Raw genomic sequence first — 23,996 nt, 5'->3', positions numbered from 1 at the left:
TATGTGGTTTTGGACACTCATGGGGAGGTGGCATCGTTCGCTTTCACTGAGCACTGCCCTTGCTGGTGTCAAATGTTTGACAAATTACTTACGCTGTCTGCCTTAGTCTCCCCTACTTCTAAAAATTAAGATAATGTTTCCCTTATCTCAGCATGTATCTCGACATTATGACTGGGTTGTGTATCAAGATTAAATGTTTTTGCTGACTGCTTAATTACACTTCATTGTGGCTTCAGTCATATTTCTATGGAAATTCTAATTCTCAAAAGACAACAAAACTTAAATGCAGTCTATTGCACGTCTTTGTTTCTTGCTTAGTATTTTAGTGAGTCTACTACCAAATTTCAATCCCAAACAGGACAGTGACTGAGAGATAAAAGCATACACCTAGAAAAGAATAGTTGTTAAAATTTACTTATTGTCTTGCATGTTAAGAAATATGACTATGTATTTTAAGAAAAAACGTTGTCCTTTCTTGCTATAATTTAATAAGCACTTGATAAGTGCTTATGATAAATGCTAATGATAAATGTGATTTGGTTAGACTGAAAGGTTGACTGACAAAGTTTTTTTTTTCTGAATTATTTTATAAAAATGGAAATACAACTCCTACAACTTCTGAACATTATTTACCTCAGCCCATTGAGGCACTTAATACTCTACAATGTCTGTCTGTCTTTTTCTTTCTTTCTGTCTGTCTGTCTTATGAAGGTAGGCATACCTTTTGTCACTGTTCTGATTACTTTGTTTTTGTGCATTTGATAAATGGAGGTTATTGCTCTAAAGGAAGCTGGAAATTTTCAGAACACTAGTGGATCAATCACAGAAGAAACAAAACTGAAAATAAGGATGATGTGACTATGTTGATTTCTCTTAAAACTGTTTCATAAAAAATCCTGCTCTTAAAGCCTTGCTTATAAAGTGTCACTCAAAAGGTAATTCAGTCAACTGAAAAGGTGAATGTACTCAATGAAATTTAAATCCCATGTGAACTCTTCCAGGTTCCAAATGGGTTTGAATCACTACTGCTTAACCCAAAATCCTGTTTAAACTACAGGATTAAACCAGTGTAGAGATCAAAGGCCACTTACCACCTGAGGAAGCCTCACATGAAAGCAAACTATGCTTACTTAAATCACAGTATCTGCATAAAAAGTTGATTCATCTTGCCATTCTCCATTGTCTGTATAGAGAAGCCCAAATTTGTCTCTAGTGTTGGTTTCAGAAGGACCTTGGTGTGGGAGATAGCCAGCACCCCTAATCATCATCTGTTAACTTGGTTCTTCTTTCTACCTTATCTCATATGGGCATTCTTTGGTCCAAATATTCGTATACCCTGTTATGAAATTGTCTTCAGCCTGGCAGTAGCTGCAGGAATGATTTTCTTCACTACCAAAACTGTACTCTTTTACACTTAATGACTCAGATTGGTGCCTATGGCATTTGATTATGAATTTAAGATGGAACAGTAAATACTGTGACTGAAAATGATGCTGAAACTCCTATCTTTTAGACAAAACCCACATCCCGCAGTTGATCAGCCCTTTTTAAGATTTTAATTCTTTAAATGCTTATCAGTATGTCTACACAGGACAAATGTAGGAAAATGAAAGGGGTAAAAAGTAGAACCAGTCTGAAATTACCAACAAGTGAAAAGAACTCTGGTACTACTGCTCTAGTAGCAGTATTAGCTGCTAAAGTGGTATTACTGAACTTTGGGGCTGTTTATTTTTGCCTTTTTTTTTCTTCTCTCTCCTTTGACTATGTTTAGTCAAATCCAGATATGTTTTAACACCCTTAAATAGTTTAACGGGTGAGTCAATCTTCAAAACATACATAAATTACTAAAAATATTGAAGTGAATTTAGATTGAATTTCTTGGCCATATGCCTCTAAAACCTAGGTAAGGTGCTCAAACTTTCTTCCTAATAGGGTACTGAAGGTTGCAAATAGGGGTACACACATGGTACTGGAACACCTAGTCCCATTTAGTTTGCTTTACGAATACTAATTCCTCAAGAAGTCAGCACTAACTTTAGTTAGGGTGTTTATCTCCTCTTGAACCAGTCTGGATCAAAGTTAAGTTTGTTGAAATTTCAATCTAAGTAAGCTTTTCAATTGATTTAAAAAAAAAAAGGGGGGGCAGGGAGGTGGACCAGCATGGAGAAATCCTCAAAGAGGCAGGACACAGTATACAACTCCCTGCCTGACTTGCTGGGTGAGGTTGGGTGTGGATGTGCAGCACACTAGAGACAACTTGGTAACGGTATGCAGGGTAGCTTGCTATGCCTCATCTTAAAAGTGAGTTATCTCAAGTTTAGTGCAGGATGAATGCGCGCATGTGGGCAATTACTGTAGAGTAGGTAATGTGTTGTGAATCTATGTTGTAACTTGCTTGGTGCTAACTTATGTAGCCAGTCAGCTAAGCTTTCTGAGCACCTTTATTTTAAATGTCAGAGAAGAACATACAGTGCTTTCTCTTCAAAACTTACGTACGGTATGTGCATAGGAGAGTGCAGAGCTTGCTATATATCTGCCTTCTATACATCATTGCTCAGCAAACTTCAGAACAGTTGCACCCTCCTTAAATTATGTTGTTATAAAAGCCAGTCTAACACTTATCAGATGTTTTTCTGTCACTTCAGACTAAAGCCCCCTTGGTTGGACTGAAATAGCTAACAGCTGGCTGACTTCATTAACAAACAAAAGGCATTTGCTGGCTCATTTAAAGTGAAATTATATTGGTGGGCTGTTTATATTAATCTTAATGCTTCAAAGTAATATTTTTTTAGTGTTTTTGAAGGCCTGATATTCATTGGATATCCTGTTTGCTTAAAATGGAACACAAGTACCTTTACTATTATACACTTTCTCATTCAACAGATATTAAATTGGTACCTCTTTAATAGTTTGTCTCTGTTCCAGTCATCCATTTCCAATTAGTTGGCAAAGTTGTTGCTTTGAGATACAGAGGGTAAAAATCTTGATTGTCACCTGTAATGAGTCTTTCATCTCATATTGCTAATCTTCTTTGAGCACTAGCTTTCAATTTTGGTACCCTAGAATTTGCTGTAGTGAACTAGTAGAGTGTAGGATAAGTGTTTTAGGATAGAGCTACACCTGAATGAAATACCACTGCTGGGATAGAGCTTTACATTGCAGTATTTCCTGTTCAGTTGTTAAAGCTGCATTGTATTAATGTGGTCTTGAGCCTCTTGGAAACTGAACAGGTTCTGATCAATTCCTGCCTTGTAACTTAAGTAAAAGAAACTCATGTTTTTTCAGCTTGTGGCAGGTTAAATGTGAGTCTGATTTAGAGGGATTTTTAATCAAATTCAGATGATGGCTTCTCACACAAGGAAGATGATATGAAAATAAGCATGTATGATAAACTAATAACTCTTGTAATCCTTGCTTATCATATGAAACAACTAGTAAGATCAGACAATATTTGATTTATGGCTTGGATTAATCCATGTTCACTGTGAAATGAATGTCTGAGGACTGTTGAAAAAATCCTGAGAAGAACAATTTTTTTCCTATTTCTAATTTCTTGTGTGGTATTTATGGCTTATACGCATGCTTGATACTTGGATATCATGAAAGCTTCAGTGCGAGTTTCCTGAATGGATTTCCTTTAGTGTCTTAATGGTATCCCTAAAATAGACTTCATAATCATGTCTTATTTAGGCACGGTTAAGTCAGTTGATGTTTCTGTTTTCTATAGGTGTTAGTAGGACTCTCAAGACTAGTGGTTAAACAGACTTTTATTTTGGAACACTTGCATTTAATAGTACACAAAACTTCTCAACATTTTTCCTTTCCCTTCCTTATAAGTACCTACAATGCCACTTTAGAGCATATAAGCAACTTCCTTTTGAAAAGCTTCTCAAAACACGGAAAGTTTTACAAAATCTGTGTGACAGTTCTAGGGAAGCAACATAATGGTGTTAAGAGTTTTACAAGCTCTTGAAAGCTCCACATACTTCTGGTCTCATCTCTTGTGTGCTGCCCCTTATTCCGTTCTCCAACATCCCTTTCAGGCAACAGTATCTTCCTCTGAGATGAGGAAGTGAGTAATGGCTATAATTTCCAGACACTAGCAAGGGCACAGCTAACTACCTTTAATTGCTGGTGACAGGAAGATGGTTGTGTTACCAGTGAACATTAGCACTTTGTAACCCCCTCTGAATCCTCCAAAATCAAACTGAAGTAGCACCATGTAGCTGAAAAGAGCCACTTTAATATGAAGGCTTAATAAAATTGTCAAAGCATTTTTAATGGTATTCATCGCCTTATCTTTGTGAGAGCTATAGTTCTACTGCAACTCACGTATCATTCAGAAAGAGCTGGGAACATTTAGTTGAGTACACAGACAGATTTGTAGTTACTGGCTGAGTGTTTCCCAGTCATTTACAGCTAGAGGGTTGTTACTATGGGGAGGGTGAGGGAGGAGGGAAGAGAAGGAAACCTCTGGACCAAATTTATGCAGAGCTGTGACATAGGGTTTTGTTTCTTTACAGCTAGAGATTCTCTTAAGACTTGACCTGCAGCTGCTTGTCCAAATATCCTTCTTAAAAACTAACTTGTTTAAGCTGCTTCAAATAAGACTCCTGAAAAATTTAGACCGATCGTACTGTCATGCTCTAAATTGTGTATTTTCAAGATCCTCCAGTCTCGTCATTCCCTGAATTTCTTTTGGTAGCTTTTCTTCATGAGATCCTTTCCCCTTTATTTTAGGGGAGTTTCTTACTGATTTGTCCTGGGACTTTTATTTTTACCTTCACATCCTCTTTTCAAGTGGCTTTTTTGATCCTGCTTTTAGCTGTGACGTGTTTTGTACACTCCCTTATTTCAGTGCCTCTAATGTATCTGACTGTTTTTGCTTAAAGTTAATATGGCTAAAATAAGCTTTACCTCAAGTTCCTTCCACTTGCCATCTTCCTTCTAATTCGGTCCTGTGACTTCATATTCATTTGCATGATTTTTCCTCGACTCTTGCACACGAGCAGTAGAAGGATTTTGGTGCAAAGACTTCTCCTTTCTTCCCGACATCTGAGCAGAGCCTTGGCTCTCATGCCTGTGGCAACTAGCTTCTTGTTGTATTTTGATGCGGGGGAGTGTCCAGCAGGTGAGGCATTCATTACCCAGATACTCTATTCCTACCTCAATGTCATGTGCTTTGTATTCTAAAGTTTTTTCCAGCTCAGCTCTGTCCCACTATAGCATGCTTTGGCTTGCCCTATTAGGCTGACGTTATCATGTGAGCTCGTAGTGACAGTGGGCTTTCTGCAGAAGCTTTGCCCTTTTTGTATTATGTCTTTCTAGAACTAATCCGTGGAGCCCTTGACGGCTTTAAACTTGAAATTGGTACTGCTGTGACACAGTCAACTAGTGACAGCTAAAGGAAGGGAATATTAGTGTGTGCAACAGAATCATAGTGTTTAGTTTCTTATTGCTGTTTCAAAATAGATTGATGCTCTTGGAGCACTTTTTTTTGTAGTGTTTTCTTTTGCTTGATCTTGTGTCACTGGATTATAGTTGTGGTTTTTTTACTTTGTGGACAAGTTGGAGTATAGTATTCTGGTGTGTTAATGTTTGCAATATGGGTGGTAACTATAAGCTGTCAGCTTCCTCAATCATTTTCAATTTCCTGTTTTTAGAAAGTAGTTTAGTAGTGTTTAAAGATGTATGAGATCACATTAATAATCTTCAATGTTCAAGCTCCTGTGCTACTATCAGTGCTATATCACTGTAGTATGCGTAAACAGGTACAAATAGGAATGGGTCTGTTCTGGAAAGCTCTTCAGCTAAGGAGGACCTGTATCTCGAGTCAAGCTGTAGTTTGACAGAGAAATCACTTAGCATTATGAAGTTATTTCTGTCCTCTTATTTTAATTCCATAGTATCCTTTCTGTTCTTTCTCCCTTCCTGCTGTTGGGAAGAGAGGAAGGAAAGAAATCCCCCCTTGCCCCAGTCTTGCTTTGCCTAATTTTGATTTAAAAAAATTAAGTAGACTTGCATCTGGTTCAAAACTTATCTGTTCTATGCCAGATGGGAAATAAAGATCACTGCTTTATAAAGGAGTATGGACTTCATAATTGCATGGTGCACAAGAGACTGTCTTGAAAGAGTCAGTGTCATTGTATCGATGCACGTGTTTATCATGAGGTAATGGAGTTACATGAAACATGTATATTCTAAGTTCTGACTTTTCTTGAATTGTGAGGTGAAGCAAAGGCTGTTAAAACCAATTGGCTGGAAAGAGATGGGAGAATTTGCAATATGTGTCTGGCACAGTTTCAGTGCATACTCTGCACATGAGATAAATGCAGCTATTGAAAATTGAAGAAATGAATGTTAGAGCTTAAAATATCAGATGCCATTTTGATTAGTTTTGCAGGTTTATTCAAGATATCCTGTTTGTGGACCCTTAAAACAGGACGTGCACTTCTATTTCTTGTACATTACACTGGGTGTTACTGTAAACACTTCAAATGTGCATGGAACTTCTCAAGCGCAGCAAGGCATCTCAGCTATCCAGAGTGAGTCTGTACAGCACAAAAGTTAGCTTTGTTGCCTTTGACACTTTTGTACTGTGTAAAGATACCTTAAGATAGGGAAGCATACAGGAAAATAAGTGATAAAAAGACAATTTCACTGAGTGTTAGTTAGTAAATGCTGAACACCATTTTTAGCTGTATGCAGATAATCACATAAAGTACGGCAGTTTGTGTAGCTGTTTACAAGAACTGTGAAACGGACACTTCCTGTCCTGTCCTGCACAAGGGTCTTCAGGGATTTAGTTGGGTGATGGGTTCTTAGCATGTTTGTGGGCAGAGTGCTTGTAAGGTGTGCTGAGGATACTGCTAGAAGAGATAACATGCTTTATGTATGATAGATATATTTATATATATAACAACCCTCATTCTTTCTTTCTCCTGGTCTGAGTTCAACACATTAGTCAGATATAGCTAATTAAATCTCACTTTTCTTGTAAATGTTTTGTTCTTGAAAATATTGTTTCTGCCTTTTAACCAGGTCTGCAGGGATTCCAAGTCTTATGTAATCTGTGAACACAATGTTTTTGCTTGATAATTTTGGGGGTTTTGTTTCATTTATGAAACATGGAATAATGATTTCTACAGAAGCTGTTTGTAGTGACCACCATGATACTGGGTGGAGGACAAGCCTGTAGTATACTACAAGACTGTAGTATGGAGCAGTGGCTGTTTGAAAAGTTATGCAAGCAGCATCCAACCATTAATCCTATAAGGAGAGAGAAGCACATCTGAGATCAGTGCAGACCAGTGCCGCTGCAGGGAGATGGCATGGTACCGTGCAGTTCCTAATCATGCAAGACATTCCTTCACATTCTTACACAGGAAATCCCCCCCCACACACCTTTTTTTCTTTTCCTAGTAAGATTGCTCAACTGTTCAGACTTTCTTTCAGTAATGGAATAAAACTGGTATGAACAAGTCTGAATTCCAGTATTCTGGGTACAGTAATAAAACTGAACATAAACTATATCATAAACAGAAAAAAATGAGGCTGAACTCCTGGAAATGAAGTATAAATTGGCTTTTTTCTTCACTCTCTGAATTATATGCTGAAAGAACTTTCTGCTGGCAATATTAACTAAATATTTAGTCATGGGGATTAGCCAAAATCACACAAATTTCCATAGTCTTCTATGTGCTATATCAGCTTTATAAAGAGGTATTACATCATGTTGTGTTGTCACAAGCTGTTTATTTTTTGTTTAAAAGACATAAACTAATAAAAAGACTTTCTCCTGCATTTGCAAACTATTTTTTTGGTGTCTGAGGGAAGAGTGGTATAAAGCATGTTCTAAACAAGCTGATCAGCATTTTGGGTGAGAGTGTTTTTTTTGTTGTTTGTTCTGGTTTTTGTTTTAGTGTGCTTCTTGGGAGCCTTTTGTAAGAAATGTGACATTCAGGATGGTAATTTAAAAAAGAACTTTTAAAGCTGTTTATAAAACAAACTGAATTCAAGAATTACAGAGGACGGATTGGTTAATAATCTCATAATACAACTGTGGAGACTAACTTGTGTTGTTGATGTCATTGGCACAAAGAAGATGAGTTCTTGTTGTCGGCTTCGTGTAGGAGCGTGGCGCACTAGGCCGTCAAACGTTCCTAAGCCGCAGTGCGTAGCGTAGACCCGTGTTCACTTGGGATATCAAGTCTGTCATCAGACACTTCTGGAAGGAACGTTTGTTTAACCATTTCTGCGTATACAAAAGCTCTAGTTAGAGCTGTAAATCTTGCTGTTCACTGTCTTTTGTTGAACCAAATTTCCAAGTTTGGCTTTTAGTCCAAAGATGAAGCTTAAATATTCCTATTTTGTTTATGATTGGATATGGCTTTTCCTTTAAACTTTTTGTTGTTGTTTTGAGGGAAGAGAACTTCTCAGCTCAATTCTGAAGCCCTTAAAATGGAATGCTTATTTCTTTGGTCATAGAATGCTGACATTAAAATATATGGATGGGGGTGCTCGTGGGCAGAAGCCTCAGTGTGTCCCGCACAACAGTATTGTCTCATTGTTTCCCCTACTCTCTGATGTCTGCATTATCTCTTGTTTCTTGTTTTTAATGCTTGACTGTACACTCCTCAGGACAAAGACAGTCTGTTTGTTTTGTGTTCAAAGGAAAAAATCTGGAGGATCAGGTGCCAGGATACAAATTATACGTAAAATAAAACATTGCTTTATCATTCAAGGGTACTAAAATGCTAGACTTGTTCTGTGCCTGTAACTTTGTGTTCAGTTTTGTGCTGTTGCTTCCTTATGATGCTTATCACTTGCTACATCTTTGTGTTTAGGAAAACACAAAGTTGCATATTGCTTTCTTTACTTCTAAAGTAGATGCAACTTAAATCTCAAAAGGTTAATCCTGAGTTGTGCATTTATGTGGCACAGTGAAATTGCCCATATACCTAATATGTCTGAAAAGTGAAGACATTTTTGTTTCTGGCATATCAATCTGTGTATTCCAGTGTATCAAGATAGGCTTCCGCTCTTGCCAGAAATCCTGGGATAGGTATGCATTGTCAGAACTACGCTGTATCCGAGTGAGTTAATTTAAAGGTAAAACTTGTGCTGTCTTGATATTTCGGGATTTGTACTGTAGAGATATAGTCTAAGAATAGAAATAGCGTAGTGCGTAGTATCTTTTCACATGCCTGATCTTGTGCTGATTTTGTCTGCCTACATAGACTTTCTTTCTTCTTTTCAGGTTATATACATCTCCAAAGAAGAAACTGACTCCAGTGCAAAAATTTGTTAGTCCATTAATTTGGTGCAGGCAGGTATTGGATTACCCAAGTCCTGATATTGAATGTGCTAAAAAATCGCTGATCCACAGGCTGGAACAGACAATGTCAGGTGAGTTCATGCATACGAACACTGTTGGGTTGTGTAGGTGATTCAGAATTCGATGATACTTGAGAGAAAAGGATTAGATGCAGCAGTTACTTCTGTCTAAAGCTTTTGTAATGGTTTGCAAACAATAATTCACTTTCATTTTTAGGACTATGTGAGTAAAATGAAAGGAAGCATTAGACCATGAGTCATGATTTCAGAGTTTTTTGCCACTTGCATAGTTACAACTTGGTCAGAAATTTTCAGGAAGAAACAAAGTCTTTAACTTGGAGATCTTTTTTAAAAAATAAATCTCTTTCATGTTGGATCAAAACACTGTATTAAACTAGCATAACTGTTAGATATTTGTCTAATACGTTAGCACAGAGTTTAGTTTTCTGCTGGATGAGCTGTTTTCTTTCAGCTAAGGAAATGAAGGCTGAAAATCTCAAATACTTTGGGGAGAGAATATTGATTTCTTCTCCTCCCATCCTTAGTAATTTAAGATCTTGCCATCATCAGATTAAGAAATGCAGAATTCACGGTTCCTTCTTGAAATAAAGTAGGGGGTTATATTTAAAACTGGAGAAGGATTGAGCATTTGGCCCTCTGAGGCTGAAAGTGTGCCTTCTCCATCATCTTGTTACCAGCCTCTTTTTGATGTTCTACTAGCAGTAAAATGCCAAAGGTCTAACTAGAATTCTCTACCCGACTACTTTAATTTCTTCCTGTCAACTAACCAGCACTGCTGTTCCGTGTATATGCTCTATACTTGTCTGTAGCCTTTAACTCTTTTCCAGAACTTTATTTTTTTTGCTTGAGCCTGTTTTTATTTTTAAAAAATCAATTATGCTATGCCATGCCTTTTTTTTTTTAACTATTTCTTTTCTCACCCCATATTTCTGTCTCTTTGCACTACATGCAGTTTATTTTTCCTAGACTTATCTTCAGGAATTAGCTGAATAGTTGGACTTGGACTAAGAACATCTGAACATTTAGTTCCACCTGTGTCCCCAACTCCTTTATGTGGTTATGCATAAACTTTATGCTGAGTTTATTTGACTGTTACTATTCTCTCTCCTTGAATTCCTGTCTGGAGCAATTCCATCTTTCTTGTGGTTTGTATTGAAATCATTCTTAATAAAGTTTGAAATATTGCTAGTAGCTCAAATGAAAAATCCTTTCTCTTTCTTATACAAATAGCGATCAAAGTGGTGACAGTACCTTTTAATGAAGTTACCTTTCATCTTTCCCTGTTGTGCTTTGTGTGCTACCTTCACAAATGTCCAGACACTGTTTTCATGAACAGTTAAAATGGTATATAGATTGCTGTAGGCATAGACTAAAATTCTAAACAATAAGTGCCCAAATCACAAGAGTTTATGAACTGTGATGCAAGTTTGGGAGTTTGGAGAAACTGTACGACTTAACTGAGTATATAGGATTGGATTTCACTATAGGATAAGCAGCAACAATTCTCTTCATGGCTTAATTTTTGTCAGAATTAAGCAGAAATCTTCCAGAAGTACCACAAATTCTGTAGCACTTATGGTATCTTTAAAAGCTTAGTCACAGTTGCAGCAGAGTGGCAGGGAGGTTCCAACTATGAAGTGGGTAAACTTGAAAGTGTTCATATTCAAATTATCTTTAGACAGCTTTGCCTCTTTTGTTTTCCTAGCTCTGAAAATCTGTCTGTAGCAGTGGTATCTGCAAGAGTATGGCAACTCACCTACAGTACTAATAAGGGAAAACATTAGTGGTATAAGAAATGGGTACTGATACTGCTGTTTGGAGAAGACTGCATGAATTGAAAAAGTGGAGTTATAATGGAAAAAGAGATTGTCCTTCAGAGCAAAGCAGAGTACTTAGAGAAATAGGGTAGCAAGAAGCTCCACTAGCAGGGAGGAGGGACTTTTGTGACCTTCTTTGTTCCATGCTCCATGACTGCTAGAATATCTTGTGCCATATATCATATATTGTAATTGTACCTCATGGACCCCTGTCACTCAGCTTATTATTTACTGATTCAGTGTATTTCAGTTCCAGCCTCCATTGATAAGGCTTTTCATGCTGGTATGTTACTTTGTCTCCTGAATCCTTGCTGATGTTTCTTTTCATCAGCCTCTGTTACTATGTCTTTCTAATCCAATCTGTTTCTCTTATTTCTCTATCTCAAGTGGTGGTCTTGTATTCCACATTCAATTTCTCTTCCCTTCTTATAAGATAACCTCTTTTTCCATTTCATGATTTTAAAAAAAGGGAAGAGGTTTGCAGCTCCTTGTTACTGTGGGCTAACAGTCACTGAGAACACAGGATGCACAGTGCCTTTGCACTCTTGAGTCCAAGTTTACAATTGCAGTGAGTCCTGCTCAGTTTTGGAAGTATATTCAGACCAGACAGAACCTTAGAAGTATCCTGGAGCCTCTCTCAGACCTCTCTCAGCTGTGCCTCAGGTCACTGGTCCAAAATGCAAGAGTAAATGACTGGAAACCAACACTGTCACCACACATGGTAGTCTAAAATGGTATCAGGATTTTTCTGGTAGAGTGCCTTATGAAAGAAACTGCAGGAACACAGATATATTGCACCCAAGAGACAGAATTTCTGGAGGAGATGCTTTCTGAAGACATGGTTGCACTGTCAAGAAGTAGAAGCTGAAAAGAACAGTTTTGGTCATATTGCAGTTTTAACTGTGTGGCAGTAGATTATTCTTATTTAAATATTTGATATCAAATGCATGATCAGCATAGCCCATTGCAGAAATGTGTGGCTATATGTGTAATAAGAACTGTCATATTTTCCATGCTGAGTGAGTGTGATTTCTGGATTAAGCATTGAGCTTGCTCAAAACCAACCATTCTTTAGCTAGCTTTGGCCTCAGTGATAGACTTCACTAATGACTGGTTTGAATTACTACAGAAACTGCCAGAATAAATTTGCCACTTAACTGTAACAAAAACAAGTAACAGATCTCCGGAGTCTGAAAAAAATGGTCTTGATTCATAAAATAGGTCTTCTAAATTACTTAAGCATGAGTTTTCTACAGTCATTTTTTTTCTATTCCTCTTTTCTAGAGCAAAAGAGGTATTCAAGACTTCTTTACAAATTGTTGTCTAAAAGTGCGTGCTGCATATTGGTTCTGAATATTATAAAAATATATATATTAAGATGAAAAAAATCTGCTCAGTAACCCTCCCCTCAAGTGCTTTGAAAGCTAATGTGTAGTTTTATGTAAGCTGTTTCATCTTATATAACTGGATTTTTTAATATGAAAATGGTGCTATCAGTTCTATGTACTAAGGCTGTCTGATACTCCTAATAAAGATCATATCTTTAGTTATTGTATGAACACTGTATTCTGAAGTTCTAGAAATCTCTGTTGGCAAAACTTTGGGAACTCTGGGCCAGAAGAAGGTTTGAATCCATCTTTTTTTCCTGGGGAAAAATACTGTGCTGATGGGAGGTACAAGTTCATACTTACCCAGGATGAAAAATGATGTACCATGTAAAGTTTCTTTATGTACCAGGGAACACTTTTTTTTGTGTGTAACGGAAATGTGCTTTCCTTCTAAAGAAATCTGTATGTGATGAAACATTTTGTATCACAGTGACTATATACAAAGAGCTTGTTTTAAGGTTATACAGTATCACAATTGTTTCCTAATAATGTTTAATATTTAAATTTGCATAAGTACAAAATAAAAAAATTGTTCTACACACTTACCATTTCAGTTTTTTACCATTTTCAGCAAATGATTAGAAAATAATTTTTTGGCTTGAGAACAATGATTCTGTTGAAATGGATATTTTTGTTTTCTTGCTTGGATGCCGAAGGAACTTGCTATGAAAGGAGTTATCCCATCAGAGTCAACCAGAATACAACCTGCTTGTAATTACCAGCTTGTTAGTTGAGCTTTGTAATGAAATGCAGCTTTCCATTCTGACACTCTCAGGAAAATGAAATGGAGGTACCTCAATACTTGCTAAAATTCACCATCCCCATTCTCAAATTAGCACATACCATTTAGGACTTGCAATAAAAACTGGAATATAAACTGTCCATCCTCTATCTGTAACTGTCTCTTCATGCACTCTAAAACAACTTTAACATTAACTGGTTTAGCATCTGGAGAGTATCTTTGTAGGAGGTGTGGTTTAAAGAATCTACTGCTCGTTAGCAGCAAAGTCACCTTTTCTACTGCTTCTGCCTCTGTGCTGCAATCTGCCATCTGATGCACAATGGTTTTTGAGGTGCTACTAAAAACTGAAAAACTCAGTTAAAAATTGAAATGTTTTTAATTTAAAATTACTTTAATAGTCTGGATAATCGTGCAGTCCCACAAGTGCTTGTATTGGACAGCTGGGGAGGTTGTGACCAAGAGCAAAGTGGGGTGGGAGGAGGAGCTGCAGCAGGCTTTGCTGCTGAAGGCAGCATTTTGTGCAGCTGTGGTCTCCTTTGGCTGCTTGTAACACACAAAAAAAAGATAAAGCTTACACTGAATAAAAGGATTTTTAGTAAACAACTCTGTACCAAGCTGTCTGGTACAACAGAGTTCAACTCCATGTTCAAGTCCACCACTATCACTAGCCTAATTGTTACTGTACCAATTGCAGCCCTTTTTTTTTAGTACCAGAAGTGTGGCACTATTCTTTTAAAAAGTTTAATTTCTGCATTTTTTTCTATAACCTACTTAGGTGTGTTGTTGCACACTTTTTGCTAGGCCTATGCTAGTCAGTTTACAATATATTTATGCATAGTGTTAAAAGTGTCATGCCTTTAAAGAGAGTTTAGTTTCTAGCAGCTAGGTAAGCTGCAAGTTGACCTAAACTGCATATCATAAAGTTTTGATCTCTATCTTTCAGTTTAATTTTTGCAACATACTCAGTTTTCTGTTAAAATATAATTCAGTTATCAGTTTGACATAAAATATTTTCAGCATTGAAGGAACTGATTTTATCAAAACTGACAAAATTTCCTTTGATTCCACCTTTGCCCCACCGAAGTTCCATTTTTCTAATGTATTAAAATAAAAGGTAAGTTTGAGTAAAATGAAATAGGCTAGGCATTTAAGTAGCTATATGAATCATATGCCATAACCTGGCAACTAGGTGAATAGAGGTATTGCGTTTGCCAGTAGTGACAGTGATCTACAAATACTTTAGCACTGGAAATTGAAACATTTAAGATAAATAGCAGAACAAATTATCCAGTTCTAGACCTTATATTGTATATGGGGTTGAAGCACACTGACAGAAAAATCGCAAAGCATTAAACCAGGAGGTATACAGAAGGGAGCAATCCTACAGTCAGTTTGAAGAAGTCATGAAGTAATGTATTTTAATAACAAAGATTCTTAATGCTTACTTGACTGGATAAGAAATATAGAAAATACGAGTATGAAATTCTGAGTAAATGAATTGCATTCCCAGGTAGCCAAATTTTGGCATACCTTTAAGAATTTCATTTGGCTGAAGTGTTAAATTGTCAATAAAAATAAGAAAATATTAATCAGCTCTTGCAAGTAGTGTTAGTATGGACTTCTTTTTTGTGTTTGAAGCAGTGACAGTTTGGTCTAACTTGATAAAGATTTGGCGTTTTCCCTAACCAATCTGGCAATATAGTGATTTGTGTAATCCTGGTGCACTTGAAAAATACTTCCTGAAAAACTAATACTATCTTATGCTTCCTTCCTTTAGTTACATTATTTATAAAAATGAAGAATACTAGAAAGGAATGACCACCATGTGGCTTTTCCTCATAGACTTAGTTTTGGAGAGGCCTTTTTAAATGGTAGATTTGAACAGTACTTAAATTTGAGAGTTGAGATAAGAACCATAGTTCTCATTTCAGCTAATATCATAGTTATGGTATTAGGGTGTACCATATATTGTGGCTATGTTCTCTGCTTTATTGTGCCAAACAGGTTCATGGTATCCAGAAATGTCAAAATAAGCTTTTGCCAAGCTTAACTGTTTTTCCTTTTAGCCCATGCTTTGGACAACTTCATAGGTGTGTAGTTGGCATTGCTAGTTTTGTGGTGCCAGTCTTTGGGTTGCTATTGAAATACTGTGTGATCTACGCAAGTTTCTGAATTCTGGAAAACTAGACATGAACTACATTCCCATTTAGTTTATATGTATTTTATTGTTCTGTCACCCTGAAAGAGGCCACTGCAGGAGATATTCTTCAAGCGCTGGCTTATTTAGTTTTATCTGTATATGTTAACACTGTCTCAGGGATTAGCTAGAGTTCTCGGACAAGAGCTAGGATGAAACCTAAGGGGAATGAGAACAAGGCTATTTTGGTTGTTTGTTTTTTAAAGAATTTGAAATGGCAAAAATCAAAGGTAACTGGCTTAGAGGTATCGTTTTATCATTTGCTTTTGTATCTGGAAATCACATGATGTTTTCATCTGGCTAGCTAGAGTAATGCAATGGTTCCTAAGTAGTAGCCAAGAACAGTCTTTCTCTGTCAGTATTATACAAGAGGACCTTTTTTTTTCATTGGGCACTTGCTATTATTTTATAACTTTTGTCTTTTTCCAAGGTAGGTTGATATGGAGGGTTGCATCAAAAGTTGATTCAGCCTGTAATCAAGACACCTGGGCTTCATATACACTCTCATATTGGTATATGCATGGATACCAGTTTTTTTATGGCAAAATACAGGGTGACTGATCTTTTGTAGCCCATAACACTTTGTTGTATGCTCTAGTGTGTATGTAGTTGCATACAGATTGTATGCTGTGGTAGCTTAGCTACTGTCTCTTGAGTTGCTTTCTCCTCCTTCCCAATGCTTAGGTTGAACATCTTGAGTGGAAGAAAATAACTCAGGCATAGTGATTTTAGATCTGATTTTTACTGGGAAAATAATTGTTGTTATCATGTCTTGCCCTCTTCTCCCACTCCTTTCACAGTAGGATTATGTCTAAGAGTCTAAGAGACTAAGCTGGAAAACTCCATGGCAACTGAAATGTTCTACTTGACTTGTCTAGTAATTAAATCACACTGAAGATATCGTATAGCATTATGTTCATTTTTCACTGGTTCCTTTAGTATAATTTGTCACTCTCCTTCTCTTCCATGCAGTTCTCAAGAGACAGAGTTTGTACGGTAACCCTTTTAGTGTGGTCAGTTACGCAAGCTCCTATAGTCCAAATACTAGTAGCCCCTACAGCAGTGGTTTCAACTCTCCCTCCTCAACACCAGTGAAATCTGCTTTAGTGAAACAGCTCATACCTCCTGGTACCTCAGGTAAGTGCATGTGTGGTTCCTCCCCTCCCCTTACTTTCAAAAATACATGCTCAGGTAGATCACATTGACATGGAGCTAGAGTAAGAAAGACACCAAAAGCCTGGGGGGGTTTTGTATGAAATTTGTGTCACGTAATATTTAAACTTTTTAGGAAAGGCTTTTTGACAGATGACTTGGCATGCAATGCATTAAGAAAGTATTCTCTGGATCTCCGTGTCTCTAAGGTTAACAATGCATATTAGCAGTTAGACCAAAACTCCTTGCATTAGTACTGTGGAGTCCCTAACATATGTAAGGAGCTTCTAGAATTGACCTTCTAATTGACGGGAATATAGGTTGCATAGTACGTGTATGGTATTACTTACTCTTGTGTTCACTGAAAAATTTGGTATAGACAGTGTCAATGCATCCATCAGTAGTTCTGTGATGTGAACAATATAATCTAAGGAAGAAGCATATATTTCAATTAAAGGCATTCCCTGAGGCTTCGCAGTCATCAATATAAGCAGTAACTTCTGGCAATGTTTTCTGCCTTTATTCTGGACCTTTGACTCTTTCTTTGAATCAGGAAGATTGATACCTGGAACGTATCTCTACAGTGAAGTCAGGAGGTTGGCTTATAATATTTGCTTTGACTCAGATTAGTTTGCAGGGAAGGTGAAAGTGTGTTTCATTGACTGTCCATCTGCCTGTAGTTCACTGTGGACTTGTAAAGAGAAGCCTGCACTGCAGTATATTCACTGGAGTCATTACCCAAGTTTGTTTTAATCTAGGTAGCTCTGCTCTGCATTATATGCTGCAATCCTCTACCTGACTGCAGTATAGAATGATGGAACATAACTAGTAACAGAGTGTCAACAGGAAGGCAGCAAACAGGAAAGTTTTTCTACTAAGCTGTAGTTTAGCAAAGGTGTGTATGTATAATAAGAAATAGCATTTTCAGATAAACTACATTTTAAACATTTGAAAATGAATCAATATGCAATGGATCAACAAATCCCTATTGTATAAGAAAGATATACAAGTATTCAAACTTAAGTTTTACAACATGCAGAGAAGAGAACAAAAGCACAAGCAGAACAGGTATGCAGTTGCTCTTTCTGTAAGAGCTGTGCAAATTCATAACAGCTGAAACTTGGTACATGTGAAGCAGATTATATGTCATTAATTTCTTCTGCCATCGTAACAATGATTTTATGAAGTTACTCATTTTTAGAAGATAATGACTAAGCTCTGTTTACTATAAGTGATATTTTCAGCCTAAGTTTGTAATCAATTGGCAGTCAACCTCAGTGTCTAACATTACTGTTACTTTATTTTCTTTTTGTAGGTCATCTTAAAAGTTCAGCAGATAGAAACCCTCCACTAAGTCCACAGTCCTCTCTGGACAGTGAGTTAAGTGCTTCAGAGATGGATGAAGACTCTATTGGATCAAATTACAAGCTAAATGATGTTACAGATGTGCAAATTTTAGCACGAATGCAGGAAGAAAGTAAGTGTTCTGCATCAAATCAAGCAGGACAATTGATCTTTTCTTATAACTGTGGTATCATTTGTCTTTCAAAGCATGATGGATTGCATCCTTAGATAACCCTCTACTATCCCAAAGGGACGTAGTGAGTACTTGTATGTTCTTCCAGTATATGGGCAAATCAGTCTTGCAATGGCAATAAAGCAAAGGCTTGAGAAGAAGTAAATGGGGAAGTTTTTGGAATGGGACTGATACCTGAATATTGCTAGGTTTGAGAACTAAGCACCAGAAGAAAGAACAGAAGAATCCTTTAATCAAAGGAGAAGGAATGATGAATTAAGGAGTCTGAGCAGAGGTAAGAAGTCAGGTACTACTTGGGAGACTTGCAGAGTTCTCCTGGAGAGAGCTGGCGGAGGCCAGGGAAGGATTGAATTGGTAACATTTGAGAAAGAAGGGCATAGGCTTGAAGGATGAAGAAAAGCCATATTTTGTAACGCCCTTTATCTTTGAAATGTAATTTAGTAGTATAAGTAGTCTGTTCCTATCTTAGTGGAAGGTTGAGAACAGGAAAGGATGAATGGCGAAGCATTTATAGTGCATCTGTTGGCAAAAGTCTTGTACTGACATGGCATTCTTTTGCACTTCTGAGCAGTAACATGGGGAAGAATGGTGCAAGAGCTGTTGTAGTTATTAATTGTGGTCTTGAACTACTGGAGATGTTTAAACTGGCTGCATTTGGGAGGAATATAGGCTTTAGGTGGAGGAAAACTTTCTCACTTTGAGACATAGGCCTTAGAGAGTGACTAAGTAGCAGGAATGGGAAAGAGGTGCAGATTGTAATATGGATGTAAAAATTTAATTCTACTGAGAAGGCTGGCTAAGGACTTTTATCTCCAGGCTAAAGAGAGGAAGTTGCTACGCAGAAGTGTTCTGTAGGAACAAGGGACAAAAGAAATGCTGGAGAGAGTGTGAACTTATAGCATATACTGTATGATAAAAGGATGGTTGTTAGACTGGACTATTATTAGTGGTCTTCTCAGGACATGGGTGCTTCCCCTACATAATCCAGACTTGTTGACATCAATGCTTAAACCATGATTTAAATCACCAAAATGTAAAGTCAATAGGGCAAAGAACAGATGTGAAAAGTGCTGCTATAGAAGTCTCTTTTGATTTAGGTTTAGCTGAGTCTTTGTCTGTCTTTTGGCCCCTCCAAGACTGCAAAGAGTTGTAGTACTTTCAGTTATGTAATTGAACCCTAGTTTCTCTAGGGGTAGGTAATCATGTAGCTTTTTTGTTACATTTACTAAAGTAGTTGTTACAGGATGTCACATGATATCAAATTTAAGATGTAGCCTGTGCTATGAGTTTTGGGGGTCAGAGAAGGGAGGGCCAAGTAAATAACAACTATACTGATGATTGCAGTAGAAGGAAAAGGAATGAGTTTACCTACTAACAGAGATTATCACCCAGTAGATAACTTTTTTGGATACTAATCCGGAATTAATTTAATCCCTCAAATAAAAAGAATTAGGATGAGCCAAATGTGAGTTCAAGAACTGGGTAGGTATTTGGGTGAACTGTCTCTACTTTGAGTCGTTTGTATGCTGTAAACAGGTAAACAATGTTCTCATTGTTGCCAGGCCTCCGGCAAGAGTATGCAGCAACTACTTCTCGACGTAGTTCAGGTTCTTCTTGCAATTCTACAAGACGAGGCACATTCAGTGATCAGGAACTTGATGCACAGAGTTTAGAAGATGAAGAAGATGGTACACATCACACAGTGCACCCTGCTGTTAACAGGTTCTCACCATCACCTCGCAGCTCTCCCTGGCCTTCGCCAAAACAATCTCCAAGGAATTCACCTCGTTCCCGATCACCTGCTCGAAGCATAGAGTACAGTAGAGTATCTCCCCAACCTATGATTAGCCGTTTACAGCAACCTCGTCTTTCACTTCAAGGCCATCCTACAGATTTACAGACTAGCAATGTCAAAAGTGAAGGTAAAAAGCTCTGTCTCAAATTCATTATGCAAGTAGTAAAGTAGTTGTGTAGTTTCTGTAAAGAATTACGTTTAGTGTGCAGGGCTAAAACTATTTGCTTGCGTAACATCAAGGTTTAATCTCTGAGTTGTTTAGGAAAAAGCAAAGCAAGCAGCGTATAAGTTTTGCTGTGGAATCCTTACAGTCAGATGAGTCGATAGGCATCTACTTTATTTTAGATGTTATCCTGTCACTCTGGGTGTAATTCAGTTTTGCAGTGACCGAATCTATCTGTAATAGGCAAATGTATGAGAATAAAGCAGTGTAAGAGCACAAGCAAAACCATCATTCACCAGTAGGGTCAGGCCATGCAGATGACAGCATAAAATGCAGAGAAAAGACTGGTCGAGTAAGAATAACATGCTGTGGCAATTTACACAGGACTGTGATTGTTGAGTTTGAGATAGCGGAATGCTTTCTTATGGCAGTGTAGGACTGTGAACTCGTTGAGCAGGAACACAACCTAAAAAATATTGGTACTTAAGTCATGCCTCAGGTTGGTATTTTAGATATAAAAAAGCTGTGCAAACTGCTGCACAAAAAAAAAATTGCAGGAAATTTGTGCTATACAGTCATGGAACAAGATGATGGAATTCTGATATGATTTTGCTTCTTGAATGTCCTTTGTCCTGGTAGCAAACCATCATAAACTCTTTAATTGCACTGAAATTTCACATGCATGTTGCCATTTTAAGAAAAGTAATTGTTATCTGGCAAATATAATCTTGAATCATAAAAGATATTAAATTTAGAAATAATGCACATTTAGATTTTAATAATTCACCTTCATCTTATTTTTTTAATTTTTCAGGTAAGCTGAATATAAAGTGTCTGCAGTAGAAATGATGTAGAAATGCATTTTTTAACAGTTTGTTTTCTTTTGGATTTTTTTTTCCCACTACGATAGTGAAGAAGTCTATGCTACTTACAGAATTGCACTGACTAAGAAAATGTTAGTCAGGGGAATCAGTGTGTTAGACTAAAACTTTTTGGGAAGCTGATCCTGCAACTTTAATTAGCTAATCAATAATATATTTGTAAGGACTAGCATAAGTCATCCAGTAACAGTGGTTTGCAAAAATTCTAGGTATATAGGAAAACAGGCAACACAAAAGCTAATGAATTATATTGTGATTTAGTTGAAAATTCCTTTCCCTTTCTAGGGTTCATGAAAGTCTTAATGCATACTAGATGAGCTACACCAAAAATATCCTAGGAGAGGCAAGGTACCAAAAGCTGGTATCCCACATACCAGAGGGATCAAAATGCGGTGTGTGATCATGTGTTTCTGAAACGCTTCAAGGAATTCTCTTGCAGAGGTTTTTGCACAGCTGGATGTTGCTTGGATATTCAAAGGGTTGATACACCAGCAGCCAGTAAGGTGTTCTTTTGGGGGTTTTTTGTTTACACTAGAGTGGCTAGAGGAAAATGTGGATGTTCAAGACACTACCAAATGTGATACAAACCAATGCAAACTACCAACTAAGTGAAGAAAGTACACATGTAGGAATATTCAGCCTAGCAAGACTCTTATTTTTGTTTTCATCTTTAGTGCTTGGGCATGATAAGAGTACTTCATCTCTCTTCTGAATCAGGTTGGCCACTCATCCTGACAAGCCATCTGCTCCCCTCTCCTATTCAAAATATGTCATCAACCTAGTTCTCCATGGGTTGGAGATCCACAGAATATCATTAGACTTGATAGAAATTCAATGGCTTCTTTTTATATTCTGCAAGTAATGGTACAAATTTTAGAAGCTCCTTAAAAGGCCATTTTTAGCTGAATAGATAGTCAAGTCGTATGTGAAATATAAAGCATAATTGGACACTTCTGTAATTAGGGAATGCTGTCTGTTGAGAGTTTCTTTCCAAATGGGTACCCATTCTTTGTTGTATCACATGCTGATAATGGGGTTGGGTAGTCCTAAAAACTAATTTAAAGAACTATTATCTATTTTCAATCTTCAGGCATGTGTTATATGTTTTAAATAACTTTCTAGGTAAAGACTTCAAAACGTATGCAAAACTGCAAATTATGTTTGCCTATTCAATTCGCATAGCAAGAGTACAAAAACCAGGGAAGCAAAATCTAGATATGATCTAGAGTATCTCATAATCTAGAAATTTTCAATTGCAAAGAACTATATGCTTGACTTTTTCACCACAGCTGAAAATTGTACATTCTTGCTTTTTTAAATAATTATTTTTTATATGATACATATGAAAATAATACAGAACTCTAATTCAAGATAATCTGAGCTGTAATATAACAAAATATGCTTTACATTGCAGTGTAGTTTTATATAGCTAACTTTGCATTACTTATATTTTGAGTTTGACTATGTTGAACTGTATGAACTGTCTCTTGAATCAAATTACATGTTGTGGTATCTCTGTATTGTTTCATACAGAAAAATTAAGGCGTAGTCTTCCGAACCTATCCAGGACATCTAACATCCAAGCTGAGTCTGTGAAAAACAGCAGAAGTGACTCAAACTTCCAAGTGCCAAATGGAGGAATACCTCGCATTCAACCTCAAGCCTCAGCCAGTAAGTACCTTTAGTGACACTCAGCATATATTTCAGAATTAAGTGATGGTACTGAGCTGTTCTCCAGTTTTATGGCAAAGAGAAACACAACATGCCACACTGGAGATGCTAATCTTGATTTTTAATTGTGTTTATCTGAAAAACTGCTTCTTGTTTGGTAGAGAAATCAGGTATTGAGTATATTGAATTATGTCTTACAAAGGTATCATGAGTAGCTTCCTAAAAGCACTATCCAGAGTATAAATACACTAGAGTTAGACATTTCAGAAGCCATTTATTTTCTTATTTTCTGTGGTTTAGAGAAGGTATAATGCTTTTTACTGATGAAATTTACTGTCAGGCTATAAAAACTTTCTACTTCTTATTTAGAGGATTTTTTTTTAAGTAGAGAAAGCTGATCTGAAATCATTCGTGCAAGTCTAGCTCTTGTTTGCAGTTTCTTCTCTTCCTTTGTTTTGTCACCTGGAAGTTGTATATTCAAATGCAAGCTTTCTTTTTCAAGTGTCAGTATCTCTCAGTAAATGTCTGTGTGAAACTGAATCCCATGAAACAAATTAGCCCAGTGTTGGGTTAGTGGCTGCTAGTTTGTCCAGCAGTGAACTGCTATCAGAATGTTGCTAATCTTACAGGTCTTTTAAAAACAGCTACCTGACCTTATATTAAAAAAAAAAAAAAAAGGCCAAACCAAATGAAGCTTAAATATTCAGTGCTTCTTTATATGTCAATATTGATAGTTCATAATGTTTAAATGTTTCCTGACCATTTTGTTTTTAAAAAAGTTTCAGATTTAATCATAAGCTTGACATTTTCAAGGGAAGAACACATTATGAGTATTATTATATGTAGAACCTTGAACTAGAAAAGTTCTATAATAGAAGTTCATCAATATTCTAAATATTGGACAGGAAATGTAAAATAATATTTGTGAATGAAACTAACTTTTTATCCATTGATCAGTAAAGGCATACTGGCATACCTGGTTGTCATTGCTAACTAGTCCTTTAAAACAATGTGTTAATATAACTGAAAAATACAGTTAAAAGCAGAATAAAGAATTCAGGCCACTGCAAAAAGTATAAGATTTCTATCTTTGTAGTGCCTCAGACTGAATATAAGGGTCATATGGACCATCAGACCCAAGTGTGTGATGCTGTAGCCAAGGAAGCTAGTGTGACCTTGTGATTGTTCATATGGGTTACCCCAGCATCATTTTGCCCTGCCCCCTTCTTCTGCTATTCATGGATGCTCAGAAGGTGGGATTTGTAACTTTAAGTGCACATGTGTAGTTCAAATGCA

The 23,996-nt window shown here is 36.9% G+C and overlaps 1 protein-coding gene across 3 annotated transcripts in view; it reads left to right on the top strand.

Annotated features, from left to right (window-relative positions):
• The window catches only part of SLAIN2 (SLAIN motif family member 2), a 39,999-nt gene that overhangs the window by 1,874 nt on the left and 14,129 nt on the right, over positions 1–23,996 (top strand). For 2 of the 3 annotated variants that reach the window (XM_067298084.1, XM_067298083.1), the window contains exons 2-6: positions 9,260–9,408; positions 16,474–16,638; positions 17,969–18,130; positions 19,753–20,112; positions 22,563–22,700. In XM_067298084.1, the coding sequence (XP_067154185.1) occupies positions 9,260–9,408; positions 16,474–16,638; positions 17,969–18,130; positions 19,753–20,112; positions 22,563–22,700 (974 nt within the window). Of the gene's footprint in view, positions 1–6,228; positions 6,546–9,259; positions 9,409–16,473; positions 16,639–17,968; positions 18,131–19,752; positions 20,113–22,562; positions 22,701–23,996 lie in introns of those variants that run through there. The other variant, XM_067298085.1, reaches the window with a different exon arrangement.

This window comes from Apteryx mantelli, chromosome 5 (assembly GCF_036417845.1).
Source record: "Apteryx mantelli isolate bAptMan1 chromosome 5, bAptMan1.hap1, whole genome shotgun sequence".
Lineage (NCBI taxonomy): Eukaryota > Metazoa > Chordata > Aves > Apterygiformes > Apterygidae > Apteryx > Apteryx mantelli.
The sequence above is the reverse complement of the archived record's forward strand: the minus strand, read 5'-3'. Positions and strand labels throughout refer to the sequence as shown.